At 50.9% G+C, this 27,043-nt stretch overlaps 2 protein-coding genes across 3 annotated transcripts; both read right to left on the bottom strand.

The window, feature by feature from the left end:
• Nucleotides 1–589: 589 nt before the first annotated feature.
• Nucleotides 590–2,953, bottom strand: CCIN (calicin). Its single transcript, XM_006187821.2, has one exon. It carries the CDS (start codon nt 2,447–2,449, stop codon nt 683–685), a length of 1,767 nt encoding a protein of 588 aa, XP_006187883.2. The 5' UTR covers nt 2,450–2,953; the 3' UTR covers nt 590–682.
• Nucleotides 2,954–6,146: 3,193 nt separating this feature from the next.
• Nucleotides 6,147–23,647, bottom strand: GLIPR2 (GLI pathogenesis related 2). Of its 2 annotated transcripts, XM_006187822.3 has the most exons (5): nt 23,497–23,646; nt 15,215–15,323; nt 14,774–14,877; nt 12,787–12,864; nt 7,019–7,614 (listed from the first exon to the last, which is right to left on the bottom strand). In XM_006187822.3, exons 1-5 carry the CDS (start codon nt 23,507–23,509, stop codon nt 7,454–7,456), a joined length of 465 nt encoding a protein of 154 aa, XP_006187884.1. In that variant the 5' UTR covers nt 23,510–23,646; the 3' UTR covers nt 7,019–7,453. The 2 variants fall into 2 exon arrangements, with proteins under 2 accessions (XP_032333877.1, XP_006187884.1); XM_032477986.1 differs by lacking the exons at nt 12,787–12,864; nt 14,774–14,877 and having other exon boundaries at nt 6,147–7,614; nt 23,497–23,647.
• Nucleotides 23,648–27,043: the final 3,396 nt, after the last annotated feature.

The raw sequence follows: 27,043 nt of genomic DNA, 5'->3' as shown, positions 1-27,043 counted from the left end.
CCTTCAATCATCTCTCTTCCACCCCCAGTTCCTCAGACCTTGTACTCCCTGAGAAAGTTCCCAATGAAACTTGCTTACTGGAAACAATTGTAAGTAACTCCTCACCCCCAGCTTCCCCACAAATGAGACATAAACACACCACAGCTGAGTGGTCAGGCATGACAGCCAAGTAACCCTGCCTCCTCTCCCACCCTTACCCCCTTCCCTTCGCCCCCATCCCTGAGTCTGGCCCACACCACCTTCTCTCTCCCCAGCCTGGGAGGCTCCTCTCCCAACCTGGAACTGGCCTTCCCCTACCTTTCTGGGCAGACTCAGAAATGAGTGTTGGAGGAGCCTGAGGCTTCACAACTCTAAGGAAATGCTTTACCTCTCAGGATAGCTGATGCCTGCAAAGTGACTACAGGGATTTAGAATAGGAGGCCTTCCAGACCACAGCTTGGCCGGTGCCTGGGAGATGCCTCAACTTCACCCACCAGGGTCCTTCCAGCCTCAGCTCAGATCCCTCCAGTGACGGGGTGGCCCTGAATTCCCCTCACTAGGAGGAGCCTTGGCCCAGGATTTCCACCTTCAGGGCTGAACATAGACTAAGAAGGAACCAACAGGCCACCTTCCTCTCTTTCTCTCTCTCATTAAATTGTGAATAATAATAATGCATTTACTTATTCTCCCACTTAAAAGCTGTTTAAATCCTTTGAAGAATCTTGCAAGGTAGCTTGGCTAGACAGCAGGCAGGACAGTCCAGTGCCTCTGGTGGGGGCGCCAGGGTCTTCCACTCGCCTGTCTTTTGGTCCAGCAGGTAGGCATTTGGATTGATGGTGTAGTCCTTTGTCTGGACATCGCTGGCTGTGGTGACACCTCCACATACAAACACCCTGCTGTCTCCAATGGAGCATATAGCATGGGACACATCCAAGGGGCAGTTATTGGGCAAGAGAGGCACTGAAGTGGTCGTCTTGTTGGCCTTTATCTTCTGCAGGTTGATTTCCACACTCTGCCGGTGGCTGTGCACGCAGAGGATGTTGTCCTGATGGAAAGAGAGCAGGGGCCGGTGGTTGAACTCAATGGGGAAAGTGATACACTGGACGACGTCTCCAGTGTTGGTGTCAAAGCAGTCCACCACCCCGACCCGGGAGATGTAGCCCTTCACCAAGCACCGCCCGGTAACAATGTACAGGGTCCGGTCACCCTTGGTGATCACGGCTGTGCCATCCATAGGGATGCTCATCTTCCCTGCCAGGCACCAGGCCTCCTTGCGCTCATCATAGCGGTAGATGTTAGAGACATACCGCCTTGGGGCAATGCTCCCACCCACTGAGTACACGGTCCCCCCACAGGTCACCATCGTGTGGAAGACAAGCCCAATTGGCAGGTCGGGCAACTTGGTCCAGGAGTTGTCATCCATATCATACCGCCAAGCCGTCTTCAGCCCTGAAATCTGCTCCGTGGTGCCACCAGAGATGTAGATGTAGCGACCAGCAGAGGTGGCACTAAGTGCTGCTGCTCGATAGGGCATCTCTGAGAGCTTCAACCACAGGTTCTCCTGGATGATATAAGCAAACACCCCATCGTTGAACTTGCCATGGGCCTTTTGGCCACCTAGGATGACCACTGAATCCAGCAGGGCCCCTTTCCGCTGGTAGCTCAGCAGGCTGGTTGGCCTCTCCTGCTTGCGGTCCACCAGGACACTCTCAATCAGTGTTGAGTGCGCTGAGCTGTTCTCCATGCCCATCAGCTTGTTGCTGGCATACATCAGTGTCTTGTTGGAGACAGCATTAAGATTGATGTAGTTGAAGAACTTCTTGAAATACTTCTCCCGCTCATCCTTCCGGAAGTACACCCAACTGATGAGTGCATTGAGAGCCTGGTCCTCATTGAGCACATGCAAGTTTTCATCTCGGAGCAGGCGGCCAAAAATGACAGGTGGACAGCGCATGAAGTGCATGGAGCCCTCAGGACTGGCCCAGTAATGGAAGTTGTCTCGAATGCCAGAGTAGGCCAAGTCTGATACCTCTTTGAGCTCAAACAACTCAGCCAAGAAGAGGTAGCGCAAGCAATTAGCACGGCGGATGGATTTAATTAGGAAGTCATTGCAGTGGATTCGAAGGCGTGGTGTGTTGAAATACTGGGCCCCACGAAGGAGCTCCTCCACGTTCTGCTCTGAGATCACCACCTTGCCACTGTAGAAGTAGTCCAGGAGCTGATCCACTGTAGTCGGGCTCAGGTAGTTGGGGTCAATGGTGATAAAGAGCTCATCGGTAGTCTTCATGTCGTGGTTGGAGATGAGGCTCTTCACCAGTGGAGAGACCGCAGCCAGTACGTTGCGATGTGCAAAGAAGACGTGGTGGTCCACAGTCAGGGCCATGTCCCAGTACTCTTTGCGTTTCCTCTGTTTGTTCAGATTCTGCAGTACGAAGCTGTTGTAGTTTTTCTCAGTGAATTCCAATTTCATGGTGCTTCTTGCTGGCTGAGGCAGACAATCAGCAGCAGGTACTGGAGAACAGATTTTCTCAGGCCTTTGGGATTCAGATTGATGGTTGTTTGCAGAGCAGTTGATCAGGGAGGAGTTGGGGTGGGAGAGAGGATGATGTCATAGAGTGGATGAGGTCATCACAATGCAGACCCCCTTGAGGCCTTTCTCAAAGGCACAGGGCTTTTCTTCCCTCTGATGGCCCTGACCTGCCAAAGTCTGATACCTGACCAGGACCTGTTGCCAGGGCTCAGAACTCAGGAAGAAACTCAGAGATGGGTTGCAACTCCCACCTGAGACTTTCAGCCTCAGTTCAGGGCTGCTTCTGGAATGTCAGAGCCATTTTGGGCAGGGAGGATGGGAGGGTTAGGGAGGCTGGGGGAAGGGATTATTAGATCATCTAAAAGAATGTCCATTGTACAGGAGGGAAACTGAGGCCCAGAGAAGAGAAGAGATTTATCCAAGATCACATAGCCAGCCAGAGTAGAGCAGGGCCTGGAACTCAGGCCTTTTGTAACATAGGCCTTTCCCCTACACTTCTAGGATGCTTTTAACTAACTACTCAGCTTTCCTGTCTAATTCTCAAGCCCCAAGGCACCTTTCTCTGCCAAGGCTCCGGGGTATCAGAGAAGAAAACCTCTGTCCTTTGGCTTCCGCCCTTTGTGGCCATGGGTTTTATAAATTAGAGGGAGAGGTGGAGGCCAGGCACTGGGGCAGAGAGGCAGGAGTTAGCCTCCTACTGGGGCATGGGAGGGCCTCCAAAGCCCTGATTATTTAAGTTCCACCACAAACTAGGACATTTCACATTTCCAAGTCTCTAGATTGTAAGATGTTGGGATCTGTGATGGGTCAGTGCTCTCTATCAAATATGGACTCGGAAAAGTGGCTCATTCTCTCTAAACCTGTTTCCTCCTCTGTGAGATGGGAATGATAATAGTGCCTGCTTCAAAGATTATTAAGAGTTTACAAGAGAAAACGACTAGAGAGTGTTAAGCACCGTGGGGCTCGTAACACACGTCCAATAAATGCGAACTGCCGTTAATTTCGTATTACATGAGTTCTCCAAGCGCTGGCGTTCCTGGTTGCTCCCTTCCACCTTCGTGGTCTTTGGGAACTTTGGGATCCCGCATCCCCTCTGGGCTGGCTCCCTGCGCTTCTCGCGGCCACGCGGTGGGGCTGAAGGGTCATCTCCGGCCTGCGAGCCGGCGCCCCGCCCCCACCCTCGGCCCCGCCCCGCCCCGCCCGGGCCCTGAGGAGGAGAGCCGCGCGGCCGCCACGGGGCATAGATCGTCCGCAGACCCGGGGATTCCCGTGGCTGGGCCTCAGACGAGAGCCACAAACACACCTGTGCCCATTTTACAGACGGGGGTACTGAGCCCCAGACGGCAGGCGCACGGCCAGGCAGCCAGAGAGAAGCCATCCAGACTCGGGGCGTCCCCCTCGGTGCCCCGCCAGGTGGGGTGCTCGTGGGCACGGCTCGGACGTCCGCCGCACTCCCCTCCTCCCAGCGGGCATAGGGCTCCCCGAGTTCCCGTGGCGCGTCTGTGCCCGGGAGGGGATGAGGACCAGCCAGAGCCTCCCACGGAGGAGGGCCGGCTCCTGCGGGCCCCACCTGGACCAGCCTTCGGCGGGCTCCCAGGAGGGGGGGAAACACAGATCCTGGAGGCATTGGCGAGGGCACGCAGAGAGCACCTGGGCTCGGGCCGAGCCCCTGATCCCCTCCAACCTGGGTCCTGAGCCCCACTCCTGACCCTCAGGCCGTCCTTGGCGCCCCTACGAGGAAAACTCAGTGTCGCTGGAGCCTCGGGAATGTGAGCTTGCCAGCTCTTACCCTCCCTGGTGTAGTCAAGTTCTATTATTCACTGTCTGTCCCCCTCACCCTTTCCTTCCAGACCTAGCTTCTTTACTTGGGGATTTGGTCATTTGAAATTTATGAGTTCCTACCTTTTTAATGATGAGTTTGTTCACCTTGATGCTGGAATGGGATAAGGCACTCAGTCTCTTGAGGTACTTGTCTGCACAAGGCTAAGACCTTCTGTTTTCCCCTTGGGAAGGAGGCTTGGATTTCAGCCCCTCGGCGGACTGTGTGGCTTAGGTGAGTTCCACCTGGTCCAGTCTCTCCCTGTGAAGATAATTGAGCTTTAATTGCTTCTCCAGCCCTGATCGCTGGAGAGGAGGGGCAAGGCAAGAGGCAGCAGTGACTCTGGCAGAGGAGGATGAGGTCTCCCCAGGGTGATGCCAGACACTTGTCACTCCCCATTGGCCTCCAGGCCTGCCCACCCAGAGTAGGGGATGGGTGGGTCAGGTCCTGGTGCTTCACAACAGTCCTTGGCCCCTACACCCACTTTGGTAGAGGTGGTGGCCATGCCCCTTTGTTTTTTTTCAAGCCCCAGAACACCAGGGTGGGAAGGTCTCTCATCAGATGCTTCCTTCCAGTAAAAAAGTTGGGCCTAGGGGGTGTCATGGAGACCTGAGAGGATCCAGTAGACGTAACACCATGTGCCAGATCCTGTACAGCTGGACAGACTGGGGCCCAGAGAGGGGAAGGGGCTTGTTCAACTCTGAGTGCACAGAGCAAGGGATGGGAGCCAGGGTTCCTGACTCCTTCCTCTGCCCTCTGGCTGCAAGGGAGAGCTGGCAGTCTGGTTTGTCTCCAGCTCTTGTTGAACTTGTGGGAAACCCATTAAAGAAGTTAATTTGTGCCCACCCACTCAGCCAGCTTTGTTGTCTGGCTTGTCTTCAGCCTGGAAAGCTCCTCTGGTCAGCTTTTTCCTTACCCTGGCCAACTCAGGAAACAGACTCTAGCCTAAAGAGTCTGGCTGCCTGCCAGCATCCACCACCTGGTTATGTATGTGTGGGTATTGAGTAGAGGGTGTCTCTGGGAACCACCAGGAAGTTCAATGACTGGTCATTAAGTTTGTGTTGTTCGTGGTAGCTGCCCAGGTGTGGCCAGAATAGTGCCTCAGCCCAAGGCCCTCAGCCGGGTTCTGCTCCACCCATCCTCAGCTTCCTGCCTAGGTCCCCGTTTTTTTTCTACTCATGAAGACGCCCTAGAGGAGGCGACTCTAATATTCTAACCTTCTGGGGGCCATAACTTGATACAGCAATTTGTTGGGAAGCTCTGAAGAAAATGCAGGTCATGTTTTAAAGATACACATTTGGCCTGGAACTAGAAAGGTCAGGAACGGTCTTTCAGTATTTCCACCTGTTTTATGTCTCTAACAACTGGCTTTCTCATGCCTATGTATTTCCAACTCATAACCGGGCTTGCCATGTTATAGCTTTGGCTTGCCATGGCTTTAATTCAAACTCATGGCATCCTTAATTTTTTCAGTTCCACTGGTAAATTCTCTCCCTATTTCTTGGCTCAAAGTCCTGGTCCATGGCCAGCCCAGGGATTGGCTGTCCTGGGGTCACGTGTCCACTCTAGTCCAGTCAGCTGTGTGATAGTGGGTCACATGGTTCGAAACATGACCGCCTAATATATATATATAATACATATATATACACACACACACATACAAACTAAAAAATGAAACAAAACATGCCACCTAAGGAACACAGTCTACAGGGGAGAGACTGGAGGTATTCAGAATCTTGAGTTACCTAAGATGGGAACTCAGAGTTGTGAATTACCTTACTCACTAAGAATGGGCATGAATCACATGGGAGTAAGATATTACACAAAGGAAAAAGATTTTATTGTCATCTTTGTTAATATCTCTGGATGAAATGAAGGGCACAGCATGAGACTGTGTTCACAGTGAAACAGACCTTCAGGAAGCATATTTCACAGACTGGCCTGCTGGGCCCCTGCTCTCACCACCTGCAGGGACACCCAGCTTGGGACCTGGGTGGGTCCCTCCCACATGGCCCATGTGAAACTGTTATTCAAGGGGACTGCATAGATTGAGGCAAAACACAGAAGTAAATTAGCAACTCTAAGCCCGCCTGGGCTATCTCCCTGGAACATTTGGGCCTGTCACACATTCCTGGAGGGAGCAACAGCACAGCTGCAGCCACAGCTGCCAGGCCTGGGCTCCCACCCTGTGCAGAAGGGTGGGGGAGGGCAGAGGCTGGAGGGCTTCCTCTGGGGGCCCTGAGTGAGCTCACCCTTATCCCCACACTCACTGACTTCATCGTCCAAGGCTGCTTGGCCAAGAGCCCAGGCAGTGTGAGGGGCTTTCTCCCAGAACAGGCCCTGGGCCACCCGTGGGGGATGGGTGACTTTCACGCCAAGCCCAGCTCCCTAGAAACCAAGGGGTGCATATTGATTGAACTCTGAAATGCCAGAGGGTTTTAAGGAAAAAGGCAGGTGGTGGACAAGGGGTAGTAGAAGGTAGAAAAATGCAAGGAAGTAAAGCTTTTTTCTCCATTTGTTCTTTGGCAATCCCATTAGAGAATTCCAGGAGGCATGCAGATGACATCATGTCTTATAACTGAGAAATTGCAACAAATCTGTGAAATAGAGCCCCTGCCTACCTCGTGTTTCTAATGGAAGCTGCTTTATTTTTATGTGTTATGTTTATGTGTTTAAAACTGTATTTTGTGTCACATTTAAATGATGGTTTAATATTCTTAAATATCTACCAAAAGTAGATTACAATGCATGAAGGTCACATAAAATGAACTTCACTTTCTCAGCATCACAAACATTTGGAATACAGAAAGGCCAGGGATGGATATTGTAAGAAAGGTACAAAAGAAGTTTGCTTAAAAAATAAAGTTTAAAAATTGATTTTTTTCCCCCAATGTCCAAATAATTGTGGTCTAGGGAACCCTCAGGGTAAAGGCTTCATATGCTCACTTCTTTGATAACCATGAACTCATGCAGAACGGTCTGAGTGTGTGAGCAAGAGACTCTCACAGCATCACACACGCAAGCACATACACCCACAGGGACAGACACACGGCTGAGTTTTTGTTGTTCTAGGCACTTCATAGCCACGTTCTTAAGTCTGCCACCTTCCCATTACATTGGACAAATTACTTTTTCGGAGGCAGGACATTTTCTTCAAAGAAGCCCTGGTTGACAACATTCCCCGCTGGGAAGTATCTGGCCACCACGAAGGAGGACCCGTCACTTGCAGATGCCTTCCCCACTCCCATCTTCTTTGTATTCTTCCACACCATGGCTGTGAAGTGTCCTGTAGGGGAACAGGCAGGGGGAGAGAGAAATAGGTTGGTTAGCAGAGTCTGGAGAAGGATGTTTCAAGGGACTCTTGAATCCCTGCACCATCTTGCCAGGCTGAGGGAAGCCTGGTCTTAAACCACCAAGCAGAGGAAGGAGACCCAAAACATATTGGCTGCCTGATTTTCTGAAGCATCAGATCCTTTCGATCAGCCATACAGCCTCTACTCACCTTACCACTTTCTGATGCCCCAAGGGTTCACAGTTTCCCAGAGGTCATGGCAAAACCCAGTGACCCTAACAATTAGGATGTCACCTTACCTGGCACCTGCCTCTCCCTCCGCCAAACTGCACTCTTCAAGGTCACCAACGGTCTCCATGTTCCTCAACAATGGTTGCTTTTTGTCTTCATCTTACTTGACATCTCAGGAACATGAATGGAGTCGACGCCTCCCCTTTTCAAAGCACTCTCTCCTTTTCGTTTCCGTGATGCCACCCTGTCTTAGCTTTCCTCCCATGTCACTGCCTTTTCCTCCTCCTCTTCCATCTCACTTGTGAAGGCTGGAAGACCTGCATTTCTCAAGGCTCAATCCTTGGCTCTCTCTTCTTTTCTTGTACTCTTCAGGCAATTTCATCTTTCCCTGGCTCTCAAATGTCTTTCCCCAGCCCAAATTTCTCCTGTGTTCCAAACACGACTACTTACTTGACATTTCCACTTGGATGAGTCATGGGCATCTCAAATTTAACCTCACTCTTGATTTTGGTCCCTCCCATTTCCATGAACGGTACCTCTATGCACACAATCCTTGGGGTCACTCTGCGCTCCTCCCTCCCCCGCATTTCCCCCACCACAACCCATCATTCAATCCTGAAGAATCTAACTCCAAAATACAGCTCAAGTCCATCCACTCTCAAAACCTTGGTCCCAACCACAAACTTTTCTCATTTGGACCATTGCAATAGCCTCTGACTAGTTCTCCAGCATCCACCCTTGCCTCCTCAATTCACTTTCCACTGACATAGCCAGAGTGATCATTTTGAGACATAAATCATATCTGTTTACTTTTCTGCTTAAAAATCCTTGCATTGCTTCCAGTAGCACCTAAAATGAAAGTGAATGCTTTGGCCCAATGGCCTCCTTTCCATTCCTTGAACATATCCAGTTACTTCCCACTATGAAGCCCTTGCACACACTGGTCACTGGGTGCAACACTCTTCTGATGACCAATGTTTTCTCATCCCTTAGGTCTCAGCCCAAATATCACTTGTTCAGAGAGTAACATTTTCATAATCACTTTTATTTCCTGAACACCTCCCTCCCAAGACAGTCTTATTGCTCCCTGTTTTTCCCCTCATAGCATTCTTACTGTTTGCAATGATATATTTGTTTGATTACTTCTAATTGCTTGGCTCCTTCGCTAGGCTATGAGCCCCATGTGGGTGGGAACCAAACTGATTCACTCACCAAAGTATACTCAGAACCTTGGCAAAACCTGACACATGGAAAGTGTAAAGTAAAAATTTGTTGAAGGAATGAATGGAATGGATGAAAGGCACATGGAAGAACCATCTTGGATGGGGCTCTGCTGTCATTGGAAGTGCAGGCCTTCCATATTTTGTGCTCTTTGAGACCTTGATAAGTTACAGCCTCCTTCAATTTCCTCTGCTCTGAGCAAAACAGCCCAGCTCCTTTTCAAGCTGACCCTCCAGACACTTCTGTGGCTTGCCGAAGCTCTCTGGCATCATTCTCCTCCTGTTCAGCCTGCCTGCCCCTCACTCCCTGGACTTTTCAAGCTGCTAACATAGCTTAGCTTCTGACTTCCCTCCTGCTTTGGGGTCAAAGAGTTGATGCTGTAATGTACTCTTTGCTCAATGACCATAAATTCTCATCTCCTGGGAGTAGAGAGCGGGAGTTTGTCCTCCCCACCTTTACTGCTTAAGACACATAGATGTAAATTGTGTTTTTCCCCTATAGATGAACTCCATTTTATAATTATGAAATTTACATATAGTTTCTTTGTCTACATCTGTAAAAGGTTTGAGGTTACTAGATTCTTTATGAAAATAACCAAACAGAAACACTAATCAGTAGGATTGGTGTGATACAATCAAAGCAAAAATTAAAAGAAAGCAAACACTACTTTATGCATCCTCACCACTTATCCTTAAACTCATGTTAACTGTTGTGCAATAAGCTCTAATTTCCACCTCAGAACAGAAGAAACACTACTTTCCAATTCACCCTTGGTCCTGACTCTGTTGAGTTACATCTCTCACATCTCCAGGCTTTCAGCAGCTTTGTCAGGTGTCACTGTTTCTACAGACTGTCTTTTCATTAAGGCTCAAGCCTTTTCTCCAAGGGACCACATGCTTTGGCCATTGACCCACCCACTCTGTCACCAGACAAGGAAGAGCTGCCATTTATTCCTTGGTTGCTAAGAAAATGATTACAAACAGCACGTGTGCACCAGCAGCCCAAGTGCCTGGGGAAGCCTTTTCCAAACAGATGCGACCAAGTAATCTTTCTTCTGACTGGGGAGGTTTCTGTTTGCACAGAGCTAATTAAGCCTGGGTATTTAGAGATGAATTAAAGGACACAACTTCCTTAGCAACCATCAGACACACTGGTTTCCAATTCTAAATGACTAACAGCTTCCTTCTTTTTCTTTTTTTCCTAAAGGTTTCACATCCTTTTTCCTGCTGTGGACCCACACTTCCTAGAATATACATTTGAAAAATACACTAAGTCCTTGCAAGAGGATAATAGGTAAGAAAGAGAAATCTCTTTCTGTATTGATGTGGAACAATCTCTGCCAATCTGCTGGGTGAATAAAGCAAGTGTGAATCAGATCATCTGACACCAGGGTATAAAAAAGGGAGAAAGAGGATATTTACACAAATGCTGGTTCAGAACAACTCCAGAATGAACCACAAGAAACTTGTCTTACTGGTTGGGAGGGAAAGTGCTGGAGGCCAGGGATGGAAGGAAGATTTTTCACCTTATACAGCTTGCAAATTTCATGTCACATAAAAGTATTACTTATTCAGAATAAACAAACAAACCTACTCATTAAAAGAGACCATATCAAAGGAACTGCAAGAAGTTGCTTCCCTGTACTCAGCACATAGCATGGAACTGTGTCCTTCATCACAAGACGTCGCCCTGGGTGAGGGTGGGGGTGGAGATGGATTATAGGATGTTTCAAAGACCTTTTCACCTACAACAAGGACTCAGGTCAGGGAATCCCAGAACCCTGGTGCAGCAGGCAGCAGCTCTGGGATAAGCTGATGCCTGGGGGATGCACCTGAGCATCTTTAAGGGTCGTGAAAGCCCCTCTTATACCACCACTCAAAGCTGTGCTCCTGTCTGAGGACCAGGCTCTGTGTGACCCCAGGCATTGCCCATTGGCACCTGGGATGGCATAGGGGCTGGCTGTTCTAGGGGTTTCCTCTTTAGGGGTGGGAGATGTGGGGCAATAAGTGGGACAGGTGGTCAGCGATCATGGAAAGTTGAGTCCCGTTCCCAGCTATGATACTTGAGAGAGTCCCACCTTGGAGCTGGATTGAGAGTAGGAGGTAAAAAGAAGTCTCTTCCCCTTTCTGGGCCTCAGTTTCCTCCTCTGCAAAAAGGGTGAAATAAAGCCCCACCTTCAAATGGTGTTGCAGGGTTACGTGGCTGTTTCTGTGGAGATGCTTTTGACTGTCAAGTATCGCACACACACAAACAATGCTAATTACTTGCTCTGACCCATGTCCAATTGCCCGAGAATCTTACTCATGAGAAAGCAGATCCTGATGCTATGAAATAAAGCATCTTCTGGTCAGTGGTCTTTATGAAAAGATCAGGTTCTGCCTACACATCCTTAATCACCGGTAGGAGGCTGACACTGTTCCCTCCCTCACCTCTCAGATCTAACTGCCACAGAAGCAGTAGTTCTCACTCAGGGCCTGATGGCAGCCTTCTCGTCCTGCCCCGCAGGGCTGAGAGGAGAGACGCCCGGGCAGATGCTTCCACCTCTGCCCCATAGTCCTGCCCACACAGTTGCAAGAACCCCTGCCCAAAAGGATGAGCACAAACCACAGGAAACGGTGACTGGCTCTGAGAGCAGTCACTTCCTGCTTCTGAAGAATCCTCCAGAGGGTGGGAGGACATAGGTGCTCCACCCATGGGTGGGATGGGTTGGGTAGAGGAATGGGGGTGGGCAGACAATCCCCTTTTCAGTTTCCCTGGCACCTTCTGGTCAGAGAAACTCACAGCCCTTTCCAACCCTGGGCCCTGGGTGAGTCTGAGTCGATTCTGAGGAAAGACAGGAGCCAGGTGAGGCCTGGCAAGGGGCAAGAGGGATCCCAGAGCTCGGAGCCGCTGCCCGGGGCTTTAGTAAGCCAAATGTTTACTGCTCACCGTGGAGGCCTAAGGGAAAGGCTGGTTGGTCCCACAGCTGGCTCCTCCCTGCATCTAAGTATCAGCTCTCAGAATGTCCTGGAGAAACCACCACTTTGTCCCTCTCCCTCGGGGACAGGGAAGGACAGGGAGTTGATCCAAGTTCATACAACTGATAGTCCAGAGCTGAGACCAGATCCTGGCTTTCTGCCCTCCAAGCTCACCTGAACTGCAAGCTAGGGCATAAGGTGAAAGGAGCAGCCTGGGAGGCCATAAGGAGTAGGGCGCAGGGAGGAAAGATGCGGGGGTGTGGAGGGAGGTGGGAGTTAAGATCAGGAGTAGAGCAAACAGCTTGGCCCTTTTCTCGGTGGCCCCAGGAAGTCACTGGCAGTTGAATCAGGAGAGCAGCCTGGGCAGAGAGGGTCTTAGAATGTTCTGGCTGCTGGGGAGCAGGCTGGATTAGAGGGGAGCAAGACCAGAAGCAAGATGATCGGTTAAAAGTGCTGAGGCAACTCCTCAGAGAAGAAGGCTTTTAAAATTCACAGCCTCCTCATGACACATTCCAGTCACCTGAAGAGCTTTGAGTGGTGGGGCAGGAGTCAGTGGCTCGGGTGCTTTTGGATGAAGAGGGGTGTGGGTGTGTTGGGAGATGGGGTAGGGGAAGAGAGTTTTGCCCTTTGGGGAAATATCAAAGAGACAAGACAGAAGGGAAATGATTGATTTTCAGAGGGTTAGTTTCTCTCTGAAGCCAGACCCAAACAGCAACCCAGCCCAGGGCCAGGTCACTGATGTGACCACGTCTCTCACCTGTCCCGGAGGTGAAACCAGGCTGCTGGAAGTTGTAGTTCTTGATTTCACTGTACCATCTATCAGCCACTTCCTTTCCTGTATGGAAAAGACACTGTTTAAAACTCAGCAGCAAAATCAACCAACTCCTTCTTCCTTCCATCTTCTCCCATCAACCCCAAACCACCCATCCAGTTAGATGTCTGATAAAACACCTACGAGCTGAAATGGGGACTCCTGCCTGTGAGCAAATCTAGGCTGAATAGAAGGCTTTTTGAGGGGTTGGGAAGAGCCCAGGTCTGGGGTCAGGGAACCTGCATGTGTGTCCCCACCCTGCCAGTAATTTGCTGTGTAATCCTGGGCAAGGCCTTCCCCCCTCTGGGCCTCTGTACAAGAGGGTTGAATGCAACATACTCCAATGGCTTCTAATGATGTTCTGAGTTTCTGGGAGAATCTGCCCTTATCTCATCCCAAGTCGGGCTCTGGAAAAATCCACAGGGGGAAAGGTGATTGGGCTGGTGGGTCAGGGTCTCCACTGCAGGCAGAAGGGTCCTCACCTGGAGCATCCACTGGGCCAGCAGGTGTTAAAAGGAGAAAACCCGCAGCATTTCCCTGAGAACTGCTGATCTCGGGCAGAACTAAGAGCCTCGCACCTCAGAATAGTAAGTTTCGAACTTCAATGAGTGCACAATATCACCTGGGGCTCTTGTTAAAATGCAGATTCTGACTGCAGTAGATCTAGGGTGGAACATATGACTCTGTGTTTCTAACAAGTTCTCAGGTGCTGCTGCTGCTGCTGCTGCTGCTGTTGGTCCATGGACCACACTTTGAGTATCAGGGCCTTCGAGAACAGTGGCTACACATTGGCCCCACCTGGGGAGCTTTTCAAAATGACTGATGCCTGGGGCCTGCCACAGACTATCGCTGTCTCTGGAGGAGAGATCTAGGCATTAGTATTTTTTAATCCACAGATGATCCCAGGGTGGAGCCAGGGTGGGGAACCACTGCCTTAGAGGCCGTCTACCCAAGCCCCTCTCTGTAGAGATGGGGAAACTGGGGCCACAAGGGTAGCAGATTTGCTCAAGGCACCGCAGGGAGCCAGCGCAAGACTGGGATGAAACCACATCTCCTGCTGGCTCTTTCCGGCCCCTCTCCCTTCTCCCTGGGCCCACCGAGGCCCACAGTCTGAGCCTGGGGAGGAGTTGCAGGCCCCGGACTCCTGCCTTCTCCAGGAGCATGCGCACACCACTCCTGGAGGGACACTGCTGGGGAAACCAAGAGGACTCCCAGGGCCTCCCCAGGGAACTCCCAGGAATGTGAAGCCAGGGAGGGAGCAGCCTTTCTCCCGCAGGGGTTTGGAGAAAGCTTCAGAGTGTGAGGTAGCTCTCTCCAGCATTTTTCCTAAAAAGCCACGACAGCTCTATCAGAGCCAGGAAGTTCAAGAATGTTTGGTCAGTGTGGGATCACCATTCCAGGCTGCGACCTTGGATGAGGAATTGTCTTTCCCATTATTACTTTTTTTTTTCCAACATGGAAAAAGCTCTATGGACTTTTTTCTCATGAAAAATGTTAATCCACCAGCACTGTAAAAATTTTTAGAAAAACATGATGAAAGTAAAATTCTTCTGTAGCTGGAGATGCTTTGGTGCCGCCAGGGTCATTCTGAGACTGCACAGAAACTGTCACCCCCACCCCCACTCCTCAGCTGGGAGCTCTTCTGAAAGTGGAGTTGGGGGGGGTGGTGCTGCAGGCAGTCTGACTCATCTCTGAGTCCCTGGCACCCAGCACAGGCCTGGCCCTGAGCCGGCCATCAGAGGCCTTGTGGTGAACTGCAGTCAGCCCCTGGGAGCAGACAGAGGAAAGCTCTGGGGTTCTTTTCCCTTTCTGGGCCTGTGGCTGCATCCCAGCTACAACATGGAAGGCAGGGCTCTGGGGCCAGAAGGAGGTGAATGGAGGATATCCTAGGCTGGGGCCAGGCAGTGGGGAGGAGAGCTGAGAAATGACGCACCTGTCTGATCGTAGGATGCCCACGCCAGGTTCTCCCCGCACTGGCCACGACTGGACTCCGGGCTGTGCTTAAGGATCCTTGTGCTGGCCAGGGCCTCTGAATACCTGCCAGAATCCGTGGTATTTCCTTAGAGTACAGCCCACGGAAGCCCCCCAAGTAGGAGCCCTAAACTAGTGGGGCCCAGCTTGCTTCCCCACCCTGGGCTTGCTGAGGCAATCGGGAGTATCACACCTGCATCTCTTCTGAGCACCCTGAATCCCCATTTTACAGATGAGCAAACCGAGGCTCAGAGGAACAAAGGGACCTGCCTAGGTAAGTAAGTGGCAGAGGGGTTATTCAAGCCTGGCTGTATCCACCCCCACAACCCAGGTCCTTCCAACCACCCAGAGCCCATTCGTGGCTGCAGCAGCTGCAGCAGCACGGGGTGCCGGGGGGACTCACTGCTGAGCTTCCTGGTTGAGCTTCTTGCAGAGCTTCAGCGGGGGGACCCCATGCTGCTGCCGGTACTCGTTGTGGGCCTTCAGGACCTCGTTATTAAACTGCTTGGAAGCTGCAGTGGTTTCAAAATGAACATCTCAGTGCCCAGAAAAAATCCATTGAAAGTTGGCCAGCAGGCTTCAGAGCAAAGCCCAGCTCATACCTCAGGCCACACATCTCTGCACATCCATCCCCTCTGGATTATGAGGGCCCGATGGGGCGTGTCAGGGATTTGGGTCTTTATCCAAGACATTGGGAAGCGACTGAATGGGAGCAGGGGAGTGAGCTGAGGAGATCTGTTTCTGAAGGAGCCTGCTGACTGCTGCATGGGGGATGGGCTAGGGGTTAGAGCAGATGTTGGGGGCTGGCCAAGGAGTAGCAGGACTTCTGAAGGAAAATGTTTGAAGGACACTGGGTCTCTCAGACCAGATCTATGGTGAATGGTGGTGGGGACTGGGAAGGGCTGGAGGTGGGAGCCCAGAGAGAGCAGGCCTGGCTGGGGTGGAGGGGTGCCTGCACTGGGCTGGTGAAACAGGAAGACAGAAGGACAGATGAAGAGAAGAAGACTAGGGGAAGACAGCATCGGGATGTGGAGTGAAGAGGAGGGTGGGAAAAGAACCGGGGTTGGGGGGGGCGGTGCTGTGATTAGCTAGGCTCAGGAGGGCAGTGAAGGGAGAGGTGGAGGCTGTATCCAACTGGGTTACAACCCCAGAAAGGGCAAGGCCAAGGGGGCTGGAGTAGGGAGAGAAGAAGTGGTGAAGCCAAGTGAATGTATGGTCAGGCCACTCAAGATGGCTGTTCTCTTGCTCTCTGTACATCCCCTGCTCACCCGGCGCCTGCTTCACCTATACCTACTCACATGACTGCCCTTCCTACATACTTGCCCCAGGCCCAAGCTAGTGATTTTTCTTATTGAAGAGGTAGTGAGGGGTGTGCCCCTCTGCTGATTTCCCTGGTAACCAATGAGCTAACCTGACGTCAAATCCCACTATAACTGGTAATCTCCCCCAGTTTCTGGGAGGGAAGACTGCCCACTGTCCACTGCACATGGTGGGGTGTTGCTCTAGGACCTTGCTTCAGACAAGTAAGCTCCCCCTGTCCATTAAACCACTGATGTCCCTGTCACTGATTCCAGGTTCTTTCTTTGGTCTTAAAGCTGGGCAAGTACAGGCCTTGTAGGCCTGTGGGGGGTGCAGCTCAACACAAGGGGAGGCCAGGTCAGTGGTGGACAGAAGTCATATCAATTCCAAAATGGAACCTCCCCTCCTTCCCACATCCTCCATCACTCATCTATCCATCTATTGATTCATCATCTAAGCAGCAGCATCCAACCAGCCATCTATCATCCATCCAATCGCAATCCATCCATCTGTTCATCTGCTCTGTGTCTGCCTCCTCTGGGCCAGCTCCCATATTGTAGGCTGGGGGTCCAGAGACAAATCAGCCATGCCCTGCCCTCAAAGCTCACACACAGAAGGGAGACAGCCTTGTAAACAGACATTAGCCAACAGTGTGACAGGGCCAAGGTGCAGGTGAGCACAGGTCAAGAGGAACTTGGAGAAAAGTAGCCTAACATGGTCTGGGAGATCAGGAAGGTGACCCCTGATTTGAGGACCCACAGATGTCTGGACAGGAGCTGGCCAGGCTAAGATGGTGAAGGCACTGAGCGCCAGCCTCAGGAACCTGGAGTTCCTCCCATGGAAACGAAGGTGAGCTGGGTAAGTTTTGAGAGAGGGCCACAGAGGGTCCTTCACCCTAGCTAGTCTCCTCTGGCAGGAGCCTGTCCCTGAGGACTGGCCTGGGCAGGAGAGTATAAACCAGATGATGAAAGAAGCACCCCTCCTTCCACTGCCCCAGCTCACCTCCCCCAGCTGACGCTCTCCTCTGTTGTCTTTTCCCCCAGAGGCCAAGGAGATGGCCCAGCAGGGCGGCACCTCCTCCTCCCTCATCGAGATCCCCCATGTCTCCTGGGCCTTCAAATCAAATCCCAGTGGGCCACCAAGGGTCATGAGGGAAGAAGACCCAGGTCTTGCCCTCAGGAGCTCTGAGCTAGACACCGACCCAGGAGAGGAAAGGGAACTGCAGGTCATGCCAGTGGTGGCCAAGTTTTCCAAGGGGTTTCGGAGAAATTGAACAGGGAGTGGTCGGGACTCAAAACACTCTGGGCCCTGGAGGGGCAAACCAATGAGGTCGGTCACAGTAACATGGAGTGGGGCAGGGACAGGGATAGGAGGGGGATGCTGAATTCAGGATGTGGCAGGTCTGGGTTGACAGGTTACCAGATAGGGAGATGCTGTGAACAAAGGCATGAGGAAGAAACCACGGTGATGATAACTGGGCCCAAGGCAGAAGGCGGAGCTACTGCCTTAAGTCTTCAGGCTTTTGGTGACCTCAGATGTATCAGGGAAGGCTCCCTGGAGGAGGTGATGAGGAGGTAAAGGTGAGGAAAGGGCCATGGTGGAAGGGATCTGGTGTATCCTGGGGCTGTGAGGACGAGGTGGAGATAAGGGGAATGGTGAGTTGCTATGGTGAAGCTACTTTAAAGGCAGCCCTGAGTGTGGGGTTAGGATGCACTGGACCCCGGAGTACTCAGGCCCTGCTGTCTCCTTGGCAGAGACATACAAGGCTGCTGAAAACTAGGTCACTACACAAGTAGAGAAACAAAAGTGAAAGTTCCTGCACCAAACCTAAGCTCGGGGCCCAGAAGCTGAAGCTGGGCATTGTCCCCAGCAGGGCCAGTGCCCTGGGCCAAGGTTCAGGGGTCTGGAGGGGAGCCCTCTCTCCCCAGCCCTGGCTGAGAGGCCTGGGGGCTCCACGACCACACCTCTGGCTGGCCCAGGAGTCCCCTCCCACCACAGCAGCCAGTCCCAGCCCAGGTGGTTCCTCGAGCAGGGCCTCAGCCTCAGGGAGGCCAGATAACACTGGTGACCACACCCAGCAAGAGGCACACCCCTTTTGCAGAAAAAGCCAAGAACACAGATAAACGTACAGAAAAAGTCAAAGAAAACCCACCCAACCCCGCATTATGCAGGGAGAGCCCTCAGAGCCACCCCATGATGGGGGAAGGGAGGGATTATGCCCTTGTTTTGTAGAGGGGGGAGACTGAGGCTCAGAGAGGTCACACAGCCTCAGTGTGCCAGCCTGGAGTGAGGGAGGTCCTTTCTTGTGCTTGCTGGCCAACCATTTCTGGGTGCCAGGCCTGTGAGTGAACTCATTTACTTCTCACCACCTTTGTGGGAGCTTCCACTACTGTACCCATTTTTTGGATGAGGAAACAGACGCAAGAAGGATGTAACCTGCCCACATTCCCACAACTGGTCCAGGGGTAGGTAGGTCCTCAAGGAGAGTAACTCTGCCCTTAACCCCACCCCACGAGGGTCATGAGACAGAGGAAATCAGGAAGGAGAGACAGTGGGGCCACGGGACCTGGGAGGAGGATCAGGCCCAGTGGGGTTGGCAGCTGCCTTCAAATCTCTGAGGGGAGAGAAAAGGAGGAAGGAAGAGGAGAAAAGAACAGATTTCTCAAGAGCCTCCTCTGTGCCAAGGCTTTTATCAGACCTGCCTGAGGGGCTGCAGAGGAAAATCAGGGGCTGAAGAAGAAGTTCCAGGCAGATCTGGGGCTGCTAAAGGTGTAAGGGGCTGCCTGGGCAGCCAACAGGCCAAGGGAGGGAGCAGGCATCTTGGGTGGGGCTGACCTGAGGGCTCTGGAAGGTCCTTTAGGGCCCAAGCTTCTAACTGTTGGATAGAGACTCTGAGGAGGTCAGTGCCCCTCCTCCCTCAAGGCTGTTGGCCAGGACAGGCTCCACCCTCAGCATCAGTTGTCCTCTCCTCCACCTCCTCGGAGGCCTCCCAGAGCCCAGCTGACTCATTTCTCTGCCCTCTCCAGACTCCCCACCAAAGAGGCCCAGGGCCGTCAGAAGCCAGAGCAGGAATTATGGACAGGCCCCTTCTGTCCCCTGGCAAGAGCCTAGAAAGCCTTTGGGGCAAATCTGGTTTTGCTAGTTTATCAGGAAGGAAGAATAAAAAGTTGATTTAAAAAAATGAGTTCCAGATGGGTAACTCTTTCAGCCTGGGTTCCAGGAAATTCAAGAGGCAAATCCCAGCTCCGCCTTTTACTAACTGTGTGATTGTGGACAAGTTGCTCAATCACTCTGTGCCTCATTTCCTCCCTGTTCAAAATGGGGATAACAGTATCTACCTCACAGGGTTGTTGTGAGAATTAAATGAATGAATCTATGTAAATGCTTTAGAACAGATCTGGAACAAAGTGAACAGTTACTATGTGTCAACTATACTTACTAACATTACTAACATTACTGTTGGGCAGAAACCTTAGAGCTTCTGGCCTCAGAAATACTGCCCTAACGATGCCCTCCCTGGTTTTAATGGGAGCAGGGCTGCTGGTATTTAACTTGATCTCTGATGACCTCTTTTAGTACCTCTGAGCGCAGATATTTACTGAGTGAGTAAATGAGTACAGGAACAAATGAATGAGATGTTTGCACCAGCACTGGGGAGGACGGGATTCTCCTCATTACAGAAGAGGGAACTTTGGTCTTTGGGAGAACATGTGAATTGCCCGAGGTCACACAGTGAGTCCACCTTAGAGCCAGATCTAAGAATGTCCCTCCCTTGCCCCAAATCTCACATGCTTTCCACCTTACATAACATCTTTCTCTCCCAAAGCCAAGAATGACAAGGCTGTCCCAGAGTATTCACCCCAGGCCGCCCCTTTGCGATGGACAATAGTAAGGGCTGAGGAGCCAGGGCAGGGAGAGCACCGGCCCCTCCAGCCTGCCCCGCCCGCCAGCACTGAGCAAGTCCCTGTCCCTCTGGGCCCTGCTTCCCCATCTACGTGAAAAGGAAGGGTAACACTTGTGGTTTTCAAACATCTTCAACGCAGGGAAACCCGTTCTTTGACACTTTCTTTAGAATCAACAGATGAAAACAGAACTGCTGGGACTGACTTGGCCCTGCAGAGGTGTGAGGCCTGCTAGGGAGAAAATTTCTGGATTAGTTGTTCCCCGCAGGTCTTTCTGCTCTGATAATCTCTGGGGGTGGGAGATGTGGGTCGAGGGACAATAAGATTCTTAGAAATAATTAGAGGGTATGTAGATGTCCGTACAGCTGGAGTCCAGTCTGAGAGAGGCAGGATGACAAGGGGTCGGTGTGGTGGAGGGGTCAGCGCACAGCTGGGAAGTCAGAGAGCTGGGTGCAAACCCCAGTTCGTCCACTTACTGATCAGGTGTAAGCTTGGCCAAGGTATGCAGCCTCTGTAAATCTATAAAACTGATAAAAAGTGCCTTGCAGGGCTGTTACAAAAGTTGGTAACATATATGAAATATCAGCTCCAAGACTGGCACACAGTAGGACCTGAATAACTGGTAATCACTATTACTAGGGACTAGAGGCTGCCACTGAGCTCCAGGCCATTCACTGCCTTTCTCTGCTTAGCTGCAAACTGAAGCCCAGCAGGAAGACCAGGGCCAGGAGCAAGACCTAGGAGTCTCTGGGCCAAGTGACTTCTAGAATTTAAGCTGTGTTGGTTATGTGACACTTCCCTAGCAATGCCCACTACTCCAACAGCTCTGGGGTGTATCTGAAGTTAAAGATTAAAAAGAGATGGGCTCCTCTGTAGCAATGAGGAAACAGGTCCAGAAGAGGTGGGCTCCTTATGAAGGTCTTTAGGGAACCACATAAAGCCCCTTTAGGGAAACACATAAAGCCCCTGCCTGTCCTGTGGCCACAGACAGCCTCAGGCTCGTGGCCTGGAATGTCAAGGTTGGGCCTGTGTAGCCCAGAAAAGTCACTTTCTCTTGGAGATCCTTAGGGGAATCAGAAACCATCCAGGAGGCTCAGAGTCTTGGGGGGAGACAAATAAAATGCATGTGGCTGTGGGCCAGCATCCTGGAAGGTCCCTGGGTAGGAGTGGAGGTAGCCACTGCCTGAACCAGCTCTAACCTGCCTTCCACCACCATCCTGCTGGACTCTGCATCTCCAGTCCTAGAGGGTGTCACCACCTTCCTGCCCCAGATTCACACTGCTGAGCTTTCCTTCTTATTCATTACAAGTTAGTCACCAAGTCTGCTTGAGGATACCATCTTGAAAATTCATCCCCGCTTCGTCCCCAGTCCCTTAGATATCTCTGTCCTCTCTCGCCTGAGTAACCAGCAGCCTCTCCTTGACCCCACCTCCACCCTCTCCCCATCTGATCTGCCCTCCACCCTGGTACAGCTCTGGCCCTGCATCTTGTAGACAGATGCCTTTCAATGACACCCTAGGTGTCTCAGAGAAAGTTCAAACTTCCAAAACACTCTGGGATCTGACCATGTCCTTCAGGAGCCTTCAGTGGGCCCCTTGGGCAGAGATTTCCCCTCTCCTGAGCTCCCACTGTTCTTCATCTACACCTGTTTCCTGGCTTGGGTCACTTTCCACCCCTTGCTAGACCCATGTGGTGCCTGTCTATCCCCCCAATCAGCTTTATGATTCATTTCAAAATCCAAATGAACAATCCTGAGGACAGGGGCCACCCCCTACATAGCCCTGGGTCCACAGCTTGGTACAGAGCTGATAGATGGTGGAATGAAAGGGCAAGAGGGAGGGAGGAAAGGGTGGAGGGAGGAATAGAGGGAAGAAGAGAGGGATGAATGAACAGAGAGAAGAATGGGCAGCCAGCAGTTCTGGAAAGCTGCTTCTTAGGGAAGAAGTCAGAAGCAATTGCTTAAAATGTAACTTTAGACAATTTGTGGATTTTCTCCTAATATATAGAGAAAGGAATTTCCCAATTAAAGCTCTCAAGATGCCCTCTCATACCTGTCATGCTACTTATCATCCTATTCTTTAATTACATGACAACTCCTTACGTCACCTTTCCATACTGTGGAGGATCCTGGGGATGAAATGGACCATCCTTGTTGTACTGATGGGGAAACTGAGGTTCAGAGAAGGAAAGGGCTTTGCTCAAGATCACACAGCAAGTGATTAGCAGAGCCATGGCAGAAAGCCAGGCTTGTCATTGTAGATAAGGCAGGTTAGGACCAATGCCAGGGAAAGCCACTGACTCTCAACACTGGGAACTCATAAGTCCAATTCTTGAGAACAGATTCAAGAATGGACCCAGCCTTACCTATCTGAGGCTGACAACCTGAACTTCCCATGAAGCAGGACTTTTGAACTCTGTTCAACAGCTCTTCTTTAAAAGCCTCCTGAGAGGCATGAACTATGCTAAGATAGACATGGCCCTTGGCTGCCAGAAGTGAGGAGTCTGTGGGACACGGGTCTAGAGTCCCAACCTGACTGCTCGGAGGGCTGCAACAAAGAAGACAGTAGGTAGGGAAATCAGGGACAGGCTCCCAGCCCAGGAGTTCAGCCAAGAAGGATGGGGAGAATTTTCAACTTCAGAGAAGTGGGTGGGGTGCTGGGGAAGTGGTGAGTGCTGGGGAAGGGAATCCAGGGGAAGGGCGCAGGGTTCCAGCCTCGGGAGAGCTGAGTGCAAGGGGAGGGAAGGGGTGAAGATCAGCTCCCAGAGGGCCCCACGGTGGGGCTGAAGAGTGTGTACTCTTTCACCTACGGACAATGGGATGGAAGGTGTTAGGGAATGCAGGAGGAGATCTGCATTTCAGAGAGTTCACCGGGATAGTCACTCGGGTGAGGATGGGCCACGACAGGTCAGTAAAGGGGGAAGCCAGAGTGTGTACCCCGGCAGAGAGCCTGGCACTGAGTGGGCACTCGGGAGGAGGAGCGACGACAGAAGAAAAGGATGCTCAGAACTGTCTTTAGGAGGGTTGGTCGGGGCAAGCTGCTTTACAGCAAGAGATGCTGTCACAGTTTGGTGGCTTTTTCCAACTCTAACTCTGTCCTGAAACAAAGCAAAAGCCACGCCTTGGCCGGACGCTGAGCGCTAATCCCATCAGCGCCTGGAAGCCCTCCCTGACGCAATCTCTGGCTCGCAGACTGGAGGACCCTCCCGCGGTCTCGTCTTCCCTCCCTCTCTCCCGGTGGCCTGACGGCCACCCGGCTTCCTGGCTGCCCCGGAAACTGCCCGCGCTGCGCCTCCTGGCGCTTTGCACCGTGCGCCCCTCCATCCCGCAACTAGTGGTCCTGCAGCGCCATGTACCCACCGAGGAGGTGGTCGACCTGCTCCCCGGGGATCCAGCCCCCCGCAGGAAGGGTGACGGCCAGAGTCCCGGAACCCCGGACTCCCGAGCCATCCCAGCACCCCGGCCCTGCTGGTCCGGAGGGCTCACCTGACTTGCCCATGGCCCGCTCCGCGCGCTGCTTGGCTCCTGCTGCGCTGCGCTGCGCTGTACTCCCGGCCCCGATCCTCTCCGAGAGCCGACGAGGAGGCAGGGCGGCCGCAGCCCCTCCCCCGGCGCGGCCCGGCCCCCGCCTTATAAGGCAGCGGCAGCTGCAGGAGGAGGCGCCCAGGGCCACCCCGCCGGCTGCCTGGAGGAGGAACCACACGCCCCACGCTCCGCGAGCCTTCCCGCCCGACTCCGGAGAACTTGCTCCGCAAGGGGACCCCAACGACCGCTCAGGGCTCTCCAGGGGCAGACAGGGAGCCCGGGGCCTCCCGGATCTCTGGCCCGGGTTGCCCACCTCAGGACGCGGAATAGGGGTGTAGAGGGAACCCCACGCCTCCTACCCGGTTCCCGGTAGATGCTCAGCGGCTGATGCTGCAGGGACCGCGGGGCTTACTGTCGGGGTGCGAGGGATGGTTTGGACCCGCGTCGCTAGGAGTCGATGCTCTCCCCGCCACGGCTTGACCCCCACAAATACCTAAAGCCCCGAGTGTGCCACCTTCCCCTTCCTAGTGACATCGGGCTCCGAATGACATTTCCATCCTCTCCCCAGCACACACCCTCTGGGGCAAGCTCAGGTTGGAATTGGGCACTTCCTAACCCTCCTGCGTGGCCATTCCAAGGAGGCTCCTTCCAGCCGCTCTGACCTGTCCTCTTGTCCCTGTCACTCCAAGCCAAATCCCCCACTCCTTAAGTCTGGCTCCAGACCTGTCTCCTCAACTCCCTAATTTCATCCCATGCTCCAGTCAAACTAGACTTTTTGATATTCCCCAAACATGCTTTGAGATACCCCACCTCCTTGCCTTTCTCAGGCTGTTCCCTCAGCAGCCTGGGCTGCTGGCCCATCTTTTTTCCCCTTTCAAGTTCTTCAGCGTATGTAGGTCCCTTCAACTTCCAGACCCACTCCTGTGTGAGAAGAGCACTTGCATAAAGACATAGCCTGGGGCACCTGAGTGAGGCGCCCCAGAGTAACTCCTTACTGGGGAAGGGGCTCAGTAAACCCTAATTGAAGGAAGCTAATTTGAAGACCTTTCAATAAATGGGCACTGAAGTAAACTGACTTATAAGGGTAGAATTTGTAACACCAAAGGCTTCAAATATCCAATAGGGCAACAGCAAGGCTGGGCACTGCCCTCTTCACTCCCTCCCCTATGTCAGGCAAATACACTTCCTGTGACTTTGGACAAGTGTGACTTTGGACAAGTTAACTGACTCAGTCTTCTCAGTCTTCTCTGTAAAATGGGGATAGTAGTACTAGTATCTCCCTCGTAGGGTGGTTGTGAGGATAAATGAGCTAATACATGTAAAGTACTTAGAATGTTCTTGACAAATATTAAGCCCTGTAGAAATGTTTACCACCACTCCATTCTTTAACTTTTAACATTGCTGCTTCTTTACATTGAAAGTGACCAGCTTGTAGTTGACAAGATGTAGTTGAGTCTTTCTTTTCATCTAGGCTGATAATATCCGCCTTTTAATTTGTGTTAAGACCATTTATATTTGACAACATTATTCAAATTTCTATGGAACAAATATAAAAGTTGACCAAATATTAGGCCTTTAAAGTAAACCATGATAAATTCCCTAAAGTAGAAACTGTTCAGTCAAATTTTCTGAACACAGAGCAATAAAACTAAAATTTAACAAAAGATTAACTAAAAAATTTTGAACTACTTAGAATTTTTTGGTTTTGTATGGCCATATTTATTTTTAATTTTATTTTTTAATTGAAGTATAGTTGATTTACAGTGTTTCTGATGTATAGCCAAGTGATTCACTTTTTCAGATTCTTTTCCATTATAGGTTACTATTAAAAAGAAATATTTTCTAGAGCATTGAAAGGCGAAATCAAAACAGGTGTTCATAGATGAATGACAATTGGAATACTCACTTAAGAGCCTGGGGCATGGACTTGAAGTCATGTGGCCCAAGTTCATGTTCTTTCTCTGCTGCCCACCGACTGTGATTCTGATCCAGGTGCTTGAAACAAAGACAGTAACACTGATCTTAAAGGATTTTTTAAAATTAAATGAGACAATACTTAAAAGCACTCTTTAAACATCACTTATTTTTGTGTGTGTAACACTCACAATTTAGATTTGTAAAAAGGTAACTGTTTCTCTGTATATATAGATCAAGTCCAAATTCCACTGATGGTAGAAAATGTAAACTTGCATATTGATGGATATTCAGCCACATTTACTTCAGTCTCTTGGGGATAAATATTCAAGCAATCCAGAATCTTTCCCAGCCCCTCTCTACACCTCTGGGTCAGCTCCTCAAGACTCAGAGATTCTTGGGCAGGAGCACCTGTTTGGCTGAGCCTGGATCACATGCTTTCACACAAGCTTTCAGAAAGAGAACAGAGGAATGTCTGCCTCTCTTCAGCTTCCATAGTTAGATTCAAAATCTTTTACACTCAAAGACTTTTCCACACACTGAGCAGCCAAAACACAGCAGATGTCTACCATATCTCCCTTTTCAGAAGGGGGAATTTTGTTTCTGTCCTAAATGTTTCCCCAGAATGTTCTACACTCTATGATTAAGGCCTCTCAGTGTCTAAAGTCCTACATTACTATGAATTCTTCCTTAAACTATGGTTTAAAATACATGTAATGCTTTAAGTCAGGCTTTGGGTCTTGAACAGTTTTTTGGAATAAAAAAACTCATTGTAACAGCTCCATAGGTAGAAGCCATGGCAACTAGAAAAGTGTGGAAGAGAAAAACATTGGCAGAAAATCCCCTTACTTTATTGGGTTATGCTCTCTTTATTATTGTTGTTAGGACATATATGGGATGCAGCCAAAGCTGTACTTAGAGGAAAATATACAGGATAATAAATACGATCATAGCTTTGAATTAGACCTAAGTTCAAAATATCCCTGCTCTGTTCCTTCCCAGCCATGTGATCTTGAAGAAATTAATCTCCTCAATTCTTAATTATATCAACTGTAAATGGTATTAATAACACTAATTATCCCATAGAGAAGTTGTGAGAATTGCATGAAATAATTCATTTAAAACACTGATACTATGCTTGTGTGAAAGGAATCCTTAGATAATCCTGAGAAAGTGGTCTAGGAACCTTCTTGGTCATTCTTGGCCATTTTCCTTCCAGTGGGAACTGTCAGTAGAAGAGTGTGAAACATGAGGCTCAAGCTACTCTAGTTCCATGAGGTAATACATGTAAGATACAACAAAGCCTGGAGAGTTTGCTAGCTTTTACATTTCACTGATTTGTAGTATAGTATTCCTGTTAACATACAGACCAAGTTCATCTCTCAGTGCTCCAAATGAGAAAGAAAAGCTGTAGTTAGATGACATCACTGTCAATCCTGGATAAGCAAGAGGAAGGGAGGCAGGTGGAAGGGAGAGAAGCAGTCACTGTATCATGTCCAAGTAGCTAAACTGTAGATGATCCTCTTATTGTGCCCGCTTCCTAAGAGAGGGAACACATTCGCCTCTGCCCAGAGCTTGGGAACCAGTAAAGGGA

This window comes from Camelus ferus, chromosome 4 (assembly GCF_009834535.1).
Source record: "Camelus ferus isolate YT-003-E chromosome 4, BCGSAC_Cfer_1.0, whole genome shotgun sequence".
Taxonomy (NCBI): domain Eukaryota; kingdom Metazoa; phylum Chordata; class Mammalia; order Artiodactyla; family Camelidae; genus Camelus; species Camelus ferus.
The sequence above is the reverse complement of the archived record's forward strand: the minus strand, read 5'-3'. Positions and strand labels throughout refer to the sequence as shown.

Excerpts from the sequence above, each read along its gene's own strand:
- GLIPR2 (XM_006187822.3), bottom strand. Across the intron at positions 12,865-14,773 it reads GGCATCCTACGATCAGACAG|GAAAGGAAGTGGCTGATAGA; the intron begins GTGCGTCATTTC and ends TTTTCCATACAG. Across the intron at positions 7,615-12,786 it reads TGGTTTCACCTCCGGGACAG|GACACTTCACAGCCATGGTG; the intron begins GTGAGAGACGTG and ends GTTCCCCTACAG.
- CCIN (XM_006187821.2), bottom strand. The coding sequence starts at position 2,449 with ATGAAATTGGAATTCACTGAGAAAAACTACAACAGCTTCGTACTGCAG.